The sequence below is a fragment of the Macrobrachium nipponense genome, chromosome 7 (genome assembly GCF_015104395.2).
Source record: "Macrobrachium nipponense isolate FS-2020 chromosome 7, ASM1510439v2, whole genome shotgun sequence".
Taxonomy (NCBI): Eukaryota; Metazoa; Arthropoda; class Malacostraca; order Decapoda; family Palaemonidae; genus Macrobrachium; species Macrobrachium nipponense.
This window is the reverse complement of record NC_061109.1, coordinates 80187100-80201332: the sequence shown is the minus strand read 5'-3', so window position 1 is coordinate 80201332 and position 14233 is coordinate 80187100. Positions and strand designations below refer to the sequence as shown.

Genomic DNA, 14233 nt, shown 5'->3' with positions numbered 1-14233 from the left:
AGTTTTACATTCTTTCAGTAAACACATTACAATGGAGACAATTTTAAGTCAGAGGCAAAGCGAAATTTTCTCATGGTGGCTATTTGTTCATTTTCGACAAATTCAGCAAAACGGACAGCAATTTGATGTTCTGGAAATGTGATCAGCTCGGCAGGTGTAAAGCGAGAATACACACAAGATTTGGAAACGTAGTTAAAGTCTTGAATACTCACACCCTTGACTCTTCACCGATAAAAGTATAAGTAGAAAGGACAACTACAAAAATTAAAACCAGAGCTGAAGAGACGATGGAAAACCCAAGTGTAGTGATTAATGAAGTTTTATGTAATGTTCCCCAAGCGGTGCAAGGATCACTCCCGAATTCGTCGGCTCTAAAAAAAACTATTCGTCGGAAACGGAATCAGATTAGTGCCTCTCCGCCAAATCCAGTTGACCTAAATCATTTAGCAATCCCTGATGAATATTCGACCTACGAAACAGAGCCAAACCAGAAGGAAGATTTTTTATTAAAAGACAGTGGTCCCAGTGAAGATAGAATTTTGCTATTTGGAAGGAGAAGTTGGTTGCAACATTTGGTATCAGCAGAAGTTTGGTATGTAGACGGAACGTTTAAGATTGCTCCCACGCTATTTTCTCAGGTGTATATTGTAATGGCTAAAAAAATCATAGGTGTCATTCCAGTGCTTTATGCTCTATTACCTAACAAATGGAAAGTTACATATTCAAGGATATTTAAAATGATAAAAGAATGTCAACCAACAGTAAACCCGAAATCGGTTGTATGTGATTTTGAAATTGCAGCATTTTTGGCAATCAAGGAAAATTTTCCACAAGTCGAACTAAAAGGGTGCTTCCTTCTTTCACCTTAGCCAAAACATGCAAAAACACATTGCGGCTTTGGGTCTTAAGTTCTCGTTATAATAACGATAGCCAATTTTCTTTACAAGTAAAGATGATACTGGCGCTTGCATTTGTACCTGTCAATCATATTGATTCATATATTGATGTCTTAGCTGATGAATTATCCCCCGAGCATGTGCCAATCTTGAACTGGCTTGAAGACAATTATATAGGTCGGTTAAACAGACGTGGAAATGAGCAGACGTGCACCACTCTTTCCATTGGAAATGTGGAATTTGTATTTTCGATCTTTGAATCATGAAGATAAAACAAACAACCATGCAGAAGGAGCGAACAGAAGATTACAAATGGAATTAGGAATGTACATCCTACACTCTGGAAATTCATAAATGCACTTAAAAAAGTTCAGAAAGGTAGAGATTTTTATTTGGAATCGCTCATAGCAGGCAGTTCACCTCCCACCAAATTAAAAAAGTACAGGGATACTGATTCCCGCATTCTTAGAATTGTCCAAAATTTTAATGAAAGGACTCCCATTGAATATTTAAGAGGCATTTCTCATAACATAAAATAAATTTTTTTTCTATATTTTCATGGATTTTTTGTCTTTAATTATATGGTGTTAATTTATTTTTAGTGTCATGAAAGAGTCATACTTGATTCTGAATAAAGGTGTTTTTGATATTTATTGAATTTCATTAATCACTGCCGGGAATGAGTTGGGCCAGGGATGAGTTGGGCTGGCGACGAGTAGGCGGCGATGAGTTGGCGGTGATGAGTTGGCGATGATGAGATGTACCCCATTCCTACTTAAGGGGTTTGGGAAGGCTTTGGAGGGACCTTCTTTGTACGTGTGATGAACATGGTGATTGACAGCTGTTGTCGTTGCTTCATGGTGGTGAGGGACTGATTATAGGGCTCTAATGCCGTATCAATTACGTTGGAAAACTTTAAGGAGCGTTCCATGTAAGGATCCCATGTTGAAACAAACTTCTGAACATCATTTACCATTCTCCTAAGTTGTGTCAGGCATTCCAAAGTCAGGCCCTCCTGCTCCTCTCCTAAACCTGGGGTCTTCTTCCTCGCTGGCAGACTTTATCAAGTCTTCCAAATCCTAGTCTGTCAGAAGGTCAGAGTGGGCATCAATGAGGGTGCCGACTTCATCCTTAATGATATTGTCAAAGCCTTCACCACCAAGAATTCTCGCCAAATGGACCACCTTATTAATGGCCAAATGCTGGATTTCCTAGAATGAGAAGCGACTGGGAGGTGAAGATCCACTTTCCTTTCGGCAGCGCTGGTTGACAGACATGTTCTCCACCTCTCTCTGCCCACCTTGCGTCGTATGCTTGGCGTCTCTCAAACTTGGTTTGCTTTGTGTGTGTGTTAAAATACTGTAAGTACGTGTGCATTTGTATTTTATTATATTTGTGATGATGGATTCCCGTGAGCTGGAGTTATCCCCACACCCCCCCATCAGCCGCAGAGTTTGCCCTGGTGTGGAGGGCCGTAAGTGTGGGGCCTTCCGCTCCTTCCCAGAAGTGGATCCTTATGAATTGTGTGCTCGGTGCCGAGGGCGCGAATGCTCTCGCGCCGAGCCTTGTGATTTATCATATCTTGGTTGGAGGAGCAGTGGGTGCGATATGAGGGTAGGAGGAAGCGACGTAAGCCTGCCAGGGAGTCCTCGGAAGGTTCTCCGGCGACTCCCCTGGTCACAGGCACGTCGTCTTCCTTTCTGCCGCCATCTCAGCTCCCGCGTATGGCTCCTTCCCCTTTGCGAGGGGGGGGGGTTCTTGTTCCTTCTCTTCGCCCAATCCATCGAGCGTGGAGGAGGGGCCGAGGTACCCCGACATCCAACTGTACTCGGGGTATTCCGTTTGTTCGGGGTGGGGCTTGTCCCCCCCCCGGGCGAGGGGAACCCCTCCTATTAACCCGACCTTTGCCTCCTCAGGTGCTCCTGCTTCGGGCGACGACCTCGGCCAGGTATGGTTCTCGCTGGGCCTCCAGGGGACACCGAGCGTTTGGGGGCTGTTGCATCACCTGGCGGGTGCTACTCCGGTCACTCGTGGACCGGTGACCACTACCACCACCGTCTCGACCCCGGGGTATGCCGCCCCTTCTCACCTTGTGTACACCCAGCATGTGACTACGGTGACACCCTCAGCTGTGGTGCAGGCCCCGATTGCTGTACCTAAAGTTCCTGCCGTGCCTGCCGCTCCTGCCGTGCCTGGACCAGCCCCTACCAACGTCGTTCTTGCCCGTAGTGTTGCTGCCCCAGTCGCTGGTCCTTCCGGACAGGTGCACCCAGTCCATGTTGCTTCGGCAATAGCCCTGGCTCCGTCCTGGATGGAGGACCTGACGTCTGTCCTGAGGAAGCTGACGAAGAAGAAGAGGAAGAGGAGGAAGGTGTCTTCGTCGTCTTCGTCGTCGCCTGCTGCCGCCTCTTCCCCTTCGACTTCCAAGGCTTCAAAGCTGAGGAAAAAGAAGGCTGCCTCATCCCCCCCTAAGAAGTCTCCTTCAGGAACTTCTAAGGGCCCGTCTCACTCCGGTGGGACGGGGGGTTCTTTTGCTGGTCCTCCCGCTCCTTCGGGAGGGGGGCCCATCTCTCCTTCCGCAAGGAAGAAGAAGACGGGGACCAGAAGGGTACCAGCTAACACGAGTTTGCTCAGCACCAGGACCGAGGCACGGAGCGGAAGATTTGCGAGGGTCGCTCAGGTGACTCCCGCCAGGCCAGCGATTGCTCTCGTAGCGATCCGCAGGTGACCAGGGTTGACGCAATGGTCCCAGACTGGCCGCGGGCTGAGGCTAGGAAGAGGTCCCCTCGATCGCAGGAACCAGCCTCGGCTGGTTCCAGCGGTTCGACACGCCGTGAGAACAGGCACCGCTCCCACCGCGACAGTGGTGTCTCCAGGTCCCCTGACCGCTGCTCCCACCGGGCCTGGCCGGGTAGGGGGACCAGCAGCAGCTCCTCTGACGCACGGGACCGGAGCCGCTGTTCTCGGTCCAGCCGCTCTCCCCAGGAGAGCTGCGCGATCAGGCCTGCAGCTCGATCACCACCGCGGGTTGGCGATCGCCTGCAGCCCCCCAAGCACACCGGATCGTGAGGAGTGCGCTCCTCACAGTCCCACCACGACACCCTACAAGCCAGGCACAGTCTTAGGACCGACCAGGTCATATGCGCAAGTGGCAGGAGGAGACCAGGAGGGGTCTGTCGCTGTTCCTCCTTCCGAAGGAGGAGGGTTTCGAGAGGCGTTCTTGTTAGAGGGACTTGACGGTCCTACTCCTCAAGACACAGTCACTCCCGAGATCCAGTGGTCGTTTGCAGAGGTTATTGCGCTGATTCGTCAGCACAACGACCTTGGGGAAGGATCGCCGCTCCCACCTTCTGAGCCCACGTCCTGGCTCGAGTCGTTCTGGGGTCCTAAGAAGGAACCCAAGACGACGGTGGGTCTGCCGCGATCAGCTCTGGCTGACTCGGTGCTGGGCCAGGTGGACTCGCTTGTCTCCGGACAGGAGGGTACGCTAAGGTCCAGCAGGTCTTCCAAGCTACTTCCTCCGCCTCTACTGCAACAGAGGAGATTCTACATGCCTTCGGAGGATCCTAAGCCGCCCAAACAGGTTAACCCGGAGCTAGCTAGGCTAACTCCGGGGGTGTCTCTGCAGCAGCTCCTGTCGAAGAACTTATGGTTCTTGCAGCAAGAGGCACTTGCACTGGAATCCACCGCCATGGCGGCATTCCAGGCAGTGTCCTGGTTAGACCTGTGGTCCCTCACGGTGTCTAAGGTCGCAGCCACCTCGGGAAATGTCACTCCCGAAGGTGACCCGGCTTTCGGGAGACTGTGCCAGTCTGGAGGTAGAGCCATCTACCTAGCCCACCAGATGGCAAACCTGTGGCCCAACCTGGTACTTCGGCATAGGGACGCAGTCCTCACCCGAGTGACCAGGGCGGCTGGGCGTGAGGCGGCATTGGGTCTTCGCAATGGACCAGTGTGGAGTTCCTCCTCTCTCTTCCCAGGAGAGATGGTGGACGCTGTGGTGGAACGACGGCGCACTGATGACAGTGACCGTCTAGTCCACCAGGCAGTCTCGAAGGCATCTGGGCAGCCTCGAACGACTGAGGCCAAGCCCAAGAGCTTGGTTAGCGCTTCCTCTGTGGCTGAGATGATTGCATCGTCGAAGCCCAAAGGAAAGACTCTGCCTTCGACTTCTTCCAGGGGCGGTCGCCATCACCCCTCCTCCCAGTCCTCCTTCCTATGAGGGGGAGCGGGGAAGAAGTCGAAGACAGGCGGAAAACGCTAGGGACGGCGTTCCCCCTCACCTGCTGCCGGAAGGGGGGGTTGCCTGGCAAGCCATTGGGCACCATGGCAGCGCTACGGACCGGAGACCTGTATAGTAGACGTCCTATGGGAGGGTTATCTACTACCCTTCGAGTCTCGGCCACCCCTCACCTCCAACCCAGTCCACCTTCAGACCTACGTACCTGGAACATCAAAGGACGTAGCCCTTCGGCAGGAAGTCCAGGTCATGCTGAGCAAGGGAGCTGTGGAGATCGTCAGGGATCGTTCACCAGGCTTCTACAGCCGTCTTTTCCTGGTGGAGAAGTCTTCGGGGGGCTGGCGCCCGGTGATAGATCTCTCCCCTGAACCGATTCGTTCACCAGTTTAGGTTCACGATGGAGATGGCACGTTCCGTGTTCGGCTCCATCAGGGAGAACGACTTCATGCTTTCGGTGGACTTGAAGGACGCGTATTTCCAGATACCCGTCCATCAATCCTCCAGGAAGTACCTCCGCTTCATCCTCAACGGGACGGTGTACCAATTCAGGGCACTTTGCTTCGGTCTCTCAACAGCCCCACAGTTGTTCATGCGAGTGTTCACTCTGGTGTCTGCTTGGGCCCACTCGGTAGGGATACGTATTCTGAGGTATCTCGACGACTGGTTGGTCCTGGCGAGCTCCCGCTCGCAGTTGCTACAGGACAGGGATCGACTTCTTGAGTACTGCCGCAATCTGGGGATCGTGGTGAACTTCAAGAAGTCCGATCTCGAGCCCAAGCAGAGGATGGGTATGCTGATCGATTTGGTAGCAGGGCGAGTCTTCCCCGCAGACTCGCGGATCAGCAGATTCAGGGAGGCAGCCTACCAGTTCCTGTCTCGGCAAGAACAGTCAGCTCAGCAGTGGCAAGTCGTGATCAGCCACCTGTCGTCACTCGAGAAGTTAGTCCTTCACGGGCGTCTTCACCTGCGGTCTCTCCAGTGGAGACTAAAGGAGAGTTGGTCACAGGCAAGAGACCCACCTTACTTCCCCGTGTCCCTCACGGAGGAGGTGAGGCAGGACCTAACCTGGTGGCTGGACGACAGGACTGCTTGGTGGGACACTCGGTGGTGTTGATGTGCGACAACACCACAGTAGTGGCATACGTCAACAAACAGTGGGGCCTAGTGTCCCTCCCGTAGCACCAGTTGACGTTGCAGGTGCATGTCGGTAGAGCTGTCAGCCCGCTACATTCCAGGCAAGAGGAATGTAGTGGCAGACACGCTCAGTCGTCGGGATCAGGTGATAGGGACCGAATGGTCCCTACACCCAGACGTGGCGGAAAGGCTCTTCAACCTGTGGGGGCGTCCAGTAGTGGATCTGTTCGCCACCCGGCACAACAGGAAACTTCAGGTTTTCTTTTCAGCCGTGCCGGACCCATGGGCAGCTGCAGAGGACACTCTTCAACACCCGTGGGACAACCTCTTTGTGTACGCCTTTCTCCCGTTCTGTCTGATTCGCAAGGTGATCAGCCGAGTGCTGGTCACCCCGAATCTCTGGATGATCCTGGTGGCTCCCAACTGAGGCCATTTGGTACCTGGACCTGCTGGCTCTGCTTGCAGAAGCACCGAGAGAGATTCCCCCTTGGCACAACCTTCTCATCCAGCCACACGGGAATGGTACCACCATTCAGTCCAGTCCCTACATCTTCACGGCTGGCTGTTATCCACCATCTCTTGCGAGCGAGAGGTTTTTCTCGCCAAGCAGCAACAGAGATGGCTGGGTACATCAGACAGTCCTCTGCAGCTGTGTACCAGGGAAAGTGGGCCGTCTTCTGTGGTTGGTGTCGTAGACGTGGTCTATCTCCTTTCAGAGCCACTCTTCAGCAGGTAGCGGATTTCCTCGTGTTTTTTCGCCGAGACAAGCTCCTCTCCGTCCCCACAGTCAAAGGATACAGAGCTGCCCTGGCCGTGGTCCTGAAACTGAGGGGAGTGGATATCTCGAATTCATTCGAGATCTCCCTGCTTATGAGGAGCTTCAAGAGGTCTTGCCCACCCAGGGAACTCAGGCCCCCAGGATGGGATGTGACTCTCGTCCTTAGGAGTCTGACTCGAAGTCCCTTCGAGCCACTCCGAGAGTCGTCAGACAGGGATCTGACCCTCAAGACCCTCTTCTTGCTGGCCCTGGCATCGGCGAAGAGAGTAGGGGAACTGCATGGTCTTTCCTTCAACGTCAAGCATTCCAGGGGATGGGGATCTGTGACGCTCGATTTTGTCCCGAACTTCATAGCGAAGATTCAGAATCCTTCGGTCCCTGACGACCGGTTCGAGTCTTTCACAATCCCCTCCCTAATGGACATCACCGACAACAATGCGGATGACATGCTGCTCTGTCCCCGACAAGGGGGGGAAGTGGAAGCCAACAAGAGACAAACCCATGACTTCATATTGCCTCTAGCAATAGGAACAAGTTCTTGCTTGCTAGTTTTAAGAGGTACGCTTGCCTCCCTCTTATTTCTTGGGTCCAGATGTCTGACCATTGATCCTGCGGTACATGCCCCAATCATTGGGCAGAGGATAGGATCCCTCCCTCTGCTCTTACGACCAGGGAGGGAACCAAGGTTGGATGAACACCAGTCTGTTCTTAAGACTAAGATTCCACCCACCAAGAAGTGAGTCTTCCTATTGTAAAGGACGGATGGTTTGTATTCGTATTGGAACAAATAACAATTTGTAGAAAATTGTATTTTCCTAACTACAACCCTGAGGTCCTTTACACATAGTCCCACCTCATGCCACCCCTCACTGTCTTTTCCTGGGGCTAAAGCAAAGTGGATCTTCACCTCCCAGTCGCGCGGTGTGTTGTCGGAAAAGTAGTTAAATACCGAACTCCCTTGTTCGAAGCTTACAACCAGTTCCAGCTCTCGCAAGTTACATTCCTATTGTAAAGGACCTCAGGTTTGTATAGTTAGGGAAAATACAATTTTCGACAAATTGTTATTTTTGAGTGCCCTGGGATTTTCAGCCTTGTAAATGAGGCCTGGTTTGAGTATAAAGCCAGCCGCATTCCCCGGACATCAGGAGGGTCACCCTGTCTTTTTATGCCTTGAATCTGGAGGCTTTAGCTCCATCCTACATTATGGCCGGGATGGCATCTTTTTCCAGAACAAGCCAGTTTCATCCATATTGAAGACTTGTCCTGGGCAGTAGCCTTTCTCATAAAGAATCTTCTTGAAGGCTTCGGGATATTTCGTGGCCACCTCTTTGCTGGGCGATGCTGCTTCCCCATGTAGGGAAACAGATTTTAGGTGGAATTTTTTCTGGAACCAGTGGAACTATCCTTTGATCTACTGAGAACCTTGGGGGAGCTGAGGACAGTCCCAGTTGTGGTTTTTCTTCCTCTTCGGGAGCTGGTCCATCAAGCCCCAGAATTCCAATTCCTCTAATTCATTGCCTTCCTCTACATTGCCACCTTCTGTAGCAGTTGATAGCTGCTGGTAGAGCTGTCACGCTTTCTCGCATATGATGTTTAGTCAAGGGACAAGTTGTTCTTGCAGCAGTCCTTGATCCAGTATACAAGTGCAGATAACATTTTAGGATTGTTTTATCTCTCACTCTTGACACTTCTTATGCTATTTCACTTTTTTTTTTTTTTTTTTTTTTCAATGTATCTCACCATGCTCTCGTTTACATTGAAATGGTGGCTAACTGCGGCGAAACTTTTGCCCTCCTTCAACATACCAAGAACTTTCACCTCGTCGAGCTTCATGATGGTTTTCGTTCATTTAGGCTCTTGGCCAGAAGCCTTAAAAGGAGCAGAGTGTTTTTTAGGAACCATTTTCAGCATGATTCTCACAGATATTTGCAGATATGTAAAACACATCTTCACGATTACGTCCACGTATATCAGTAACTTTTTACACAGCGAGGCTGATGAAGGAGAGATTCGCGATACCCACAATTCCATCTTTGCAAGATGCCACTTGGGTTTCAACCAATCAGTGCCAAGTGTACAGCCAATGAGCGACAAGAAAAATGAATGCTACTCCTGGATTGGCTGCTCTGCATACGACAGCCAATAGCTTGTCGAGTATTATCATCTGGGTAGTCCTCAAAGAAGGCCTCATGGCATCATAATATTTGTTTATCTGCAGAAAGTTAGCTTGGGTGTACCATGTTTTAAGAAAAACCATTTATGTTATTGAAATTTTGCTGTTTACATTAACTTATTACAGAACTAATATTTGAAAATTAATAAATCTTTTTTTGTCATAAAAAATGTATTTAGTCATGATAATATAGTACATATGCCTGAAAATACTGCGTAAAGCAGATGGAAACATGTATCCTGCTATTCCCGCTGTCTTTCATATTTTAGATATGCTCTGCGTACTTATAGTATCAACATTATGTACAGACAATGGTCAAGGCATGGGATAAGAATAAAAAAAGGGCCATAAATTTTATCAATATTGTTAGGGAAATAGTAAAACCCTATCATAACACCTTCGTGAGCATGTACAAAACCTGCAGAGGATGCAGCCTCCCAAAATCCCTGACGAGGCACCTCTTGAAGAAGGTGAAGAGGCACCCTCAGTGGAGATGTAACTCCTCTACTTTGCAGTACAGTTTATCTTTGTCGTCCATCAGCAGACTGCACAGCTAATGTCATCATCATCATCTATAATAAATGAAAATTACACAAGATGTAATACTATTTTCTATGATAAAAGCCAACCATGGTGCTTTCCCACACAAAAGATTTTCCGTGTGTCGTATAATTACTTTTCACTTACATTCCTCATACAGTTTTACAGGAATCGAAATACGTAAAGTATGTAATAGGTAAAAAAAACAATGATTGATAGTAATTATATCCTTATAAAAGTCTATTTATTTATCGATAAAAGTGTATGCTTTTGTGGGTTTTTCATTCTATAAGTTCCAATATTTTGTACAAAGACTTGAATTTATTCTTTATTTTACAGGGTAGTGGAAGTACAAAACAGTTACGCATAATGAAAAATAAATTGGATGATGAATCTCAAAAGTCAAAGCTAGAGCAGACAATAAAGGACCGTCTTCAGAAGTTAGGCTTGGAGAAGATAAGTGAGTAGTATTGGAAAACTTTATGAAAAGTGTTTAGTGGCTGTGCATCTACTCTATAAGGCCTTGTGGCTCTTTCTTCCAGTTGGATATCTTCCTTTCTCTCTCCATAAAATTGTCTTGTACCTAATAACCATTGTTTCCACCGCAATATTCCACCATCCCCCTTCCTACATTAATTTCAGGTCATCTAACATTGCTCTTCCACCATATTATATCAACACTTTTTATCAATTCATCGCTCCTTTTATTTCTTCTCGTGTATTTCTCTGAAACACTACCTGTAGTATCCACCTCAGCATTTTTTCCCATCCTTCACAGCTTCCCACTTAATTTTTGCCTAAATCTGCCCTTCTGTTTTCCATATTAGGACTTAATTACGAACTTGAAAGTGTTTTCCTGTTTAAAGTTATCATCCTGTTGTTTGACCCATGATACTTTCATCTTCTGCACCTCCAGTGTGCCTTGTGCTTTTGCTTATACCTATAACAGAATCCAAGTGTAAAAAAGGGATTTTGACAAAGGAAAAATCTATTTTTGGGTGAAGACCTGTGTCACCCAGTGAAATGTACCTATAGCACTCATTTCTAGGTATAGATAAATGCTAAATATACCAGAGAAAAAAGCCATATGGAATGCCAGAGTTACTACCTCTGGATTGATCACCCTCATAGGGTGTCAGTATAGCATCAGGGGCAAGTGGAAGCCACTATCACAGATACTTTGCAATTAGGTCTCTCCTCTCTCAAAATTCCCCGCCAGAGAGGTGCCGTTACAACAGCCACCTACTTCTGCCAAGAACCCTCATTCCTTTCATAGCACTCGCAACGCGAACCGCTTTATTTTTCGCTTGTGTTTATTTTGCTCTATTTTTTATCTTCTGATCTTCAAGAAGCTTTTTAATCTAAGTTGAGTATATTATTTGTTGACTTTGAACGCGGTTAGACAACAGTTTGCCCTTATTTGAGAAGTTTATAGTTGTGGTGTTTGTATGTTGTGTATGTGGAGGAAGCCCTCAACTTTTTTATTTCGATTTATATCTTATTTTCACCACTATTGCACATCACAGTAAGCGTTACTGTTGTCGAGAAATTTTACCATTTCGCTCCTGATGAGTACTGATGGGCTTATGTATCACTTTTGGAGCCATTACATTTTTTGGTCTTATTTAGAGGGTTTCCCTCATTAGTCATCATCCTTCATGAGCGATTTGGTTCCCTCTCGAGAGTGCTGTTTTATTTTTCAATCTACTTCATGCGTGAGTAGTGTGTTTGAGGCGGGCTAGGCTAGCTAGCCTAGTACTATGCCAGTTATTAATTTTGGAGGTAAAGGAAATCCCTCATCCATCCGCTATGCTCATGCATGTTATGTATGTGGTATTATTTGTATTATCTTATTATAATATTATATTGATATGCTAATTTTATTTTGATGAGGTTAGTTTGGAAGTCCTACACGAATATTACCAACCCTAGCCTACCTGACCAGATCGAGGCCTAGGTTTTGGAGGGTAGGCTAGGCGTTTGAGAGTGCTACTCACTACCCATAGTTGGTACTAGTCCTGGCTTACCTGACCAGACCGACATATTGGTTTTGGAGGGTGATCCATCACTAGAGAGTTCCTCTTTTTTACGTAAATGTAGGTGCTAGGCCTGTCTTACCTGACCAGGTCGATATGTTCGATTTTGGAGGATTACGTTAGGCTCTAGAGTATCCTCTTTCGTGATGTACTAGTAGGCGCTATCCTAGCCTACTGACCAGATCGGTGTATCTGATTGTGGAGGGTTAGGCTAGGCTTGTAGATGGGCTTGCCTTTATTTGTCGGTACTTCCAATAATTCCTTATCAATAAATTTTGTAAAGTATAGCCTTGGCCGTTACCTCCTTTAGGGTGTCAGTTAGCATGCCGCCTTCTGCCCCTTTAGTAGTAGGCTACTTCACGGCTTCTCGGAGGGTGGTAATCACCTGACTGGTTGCTGTTGCCAGGCGATTACTAGTCTACCTTTCTCCTCTGGGCTCTTCCTTCCGTTTCGGACTCATTCTGGCGGTGCTTCGTTAGCTCGCTGACCAAGTAATCCTACTGGTGAATAGCAGCTGGAGCATCGAGCACTGTTCCGGGTGATTAGTCGGAGGAGGTTAAAGATTAGTAGATTATGTAGGCTCTGTTGGTATGTCTCCGGGCCTGTGTTTATTCCGGTGAGGTGTGGTCTACCATCACATGCGCCAGAATTTTATACGCCGGAGTTCTACGTACCGCTGTTCCCGCCACTCTGTTTTCCGTATTTCTCTGTTGTTATCGCTGCTTTCCCCACTCCGGTGGGGGCGGAACTAGGCTTAGGCAATGCGTTTCCAATTGACTTGGAATTGCTATCCTACTCCGGTGTGATCAGACTCAGGCTTAGGTTTTACCTAGTTTTCCAGCTCCGCCAGTCATAGCTATTGCGATACCGAGATTATGGATTCCGGAGCAGGCGGAGACAATCAGAGCTTTTACGTTATGTAAAATTATAATAGTTAATGTTTATCTTTAGTGAGTTTTAGTAGAATTAGTCTTAAATGTAAACATACCGCCGGAACTAACTCCGGTGGAACTATTTGAAGATACTCGTGTACCAATTTTAACTTACAGATGGTACACTGTCAGGAGTTGGGTAGCACAGCCGTCCTCCAACAACCGTGTGGTCATGAGGTCTGTCGATCTCATGCCAGTTGTGCTGTGGAGGTCAATAACCTCTTGGTATGGCACCCGGACGGCTGTGAAGTTTGCTTCTCCTTGTTTGAGTATGTGACTGATGAGTCGGTAGGTACCATCCCCACCTTGGTAATGTTCTCTATTTTTATGATATATCCTTACATATATATTTGGAAATATGGCACGTTCCGCCACTGGAGGATCTGATTTCGTCCTTTCTTACAGACTCCTCAGGCGCTCAAAACCTCCTCATTGGCAACCCTAAGGGTCTGGGTTGGAGGTTTTGGTAGGAACGTCGCTGCCGGATGCCCCTATGTGCTGTCGGAGGAGCTTTGTTCGTTACTGTACCCGAACGCGAGGACTTCTTCGGCAGTAGCTAGGGAAGTGGCGGCCCCCATTATTGCCAAAATACGATGGAGACCCAGGTGTTACGGACTCTGAGATCTCAGAGACAATGTTACGGTGTCGAAATATCCTGGAAAGGGTCGACACAATGTTACGGCCTCTGAGAGAGGTCCGCTTCAGGTTCGATATGAAATAATAATAAAAAAAAAATATATGTCAACACAAACAGTTGAAACTGGGGATACAAATATAGAAAGAAACACTAACACAACAATTTTTATTTACAAGCTTACTAACAAAGGTAAATGCAGAATGGTATCTCCTATTTACATAAAAAGATAGAATCTTACACTGCATGAACTGAGGGAACAGTGAGGCAATTCAAATACTTGTTAGTCAATTTGGTAATTCAAGGCTATGGCTTCATAAAATATGGCTTCATAAAAGTAGAGCGGCAATTGCAGACGTCCTCTTGACTCCGTATTGTAGAAAATGGTCTATTTGTAAGGCAGGAACTCCCCCCTTTTCTTCTCCGAAGTCTGCTCAATGTAGAGACAACTCGGTCGTCCACTCCTGAAGACGTTTAGACCAACTCTCGAACAACTCTTCTTTTGATTGATACTTCGTCGGTTCCTTCTTCTCTAGTCTCTCTCTGACGATCACTGCTGCTGATCTCTCACTGATAATCTGATCTGTGGCTCTTACTAACTGGTGATCTCTCTCTTTTATGATCTCTTCCTCCTACGATCACTGTTTGCTCCTACTTCCTCCATCGTATTTATACGGCCTTCCTGGGGCGGGGCCTACGGCGAGCGTCACAGGTTCCCGAGATTGCTAGAATTTCTTAGATGAATCTAGACGAGGTATTGCATCAGAAATCGCGGCGTTTCTCACGTCCCGACGAGATCCACAACACTCCTGCCGATTCTAGAACCATCATGATAACAGGCACCTCCAACACATTGCGCTAACGCCTCCT

At 47.8% G+C, this 14233-nt stretch overlaps 1 protein-coding gene across 1 annotated transcript in view; it reads left to right on the top strand.

The window, feature by feature from the left end:
* Window positions 1–14233, top strand: part of LOC135217632 (protein OS-9-like) — a 209487-nt gene that overhangs the window by 153275 nt on the left and 41979 nt on the right. Inside the window, 1 exon segment of the mRNA XM_064253598.1 lies at window positions 10101–10221. Coding sequence (XP_064109668.1) covers window positions 10101–10221 — 121 coding nt within the window.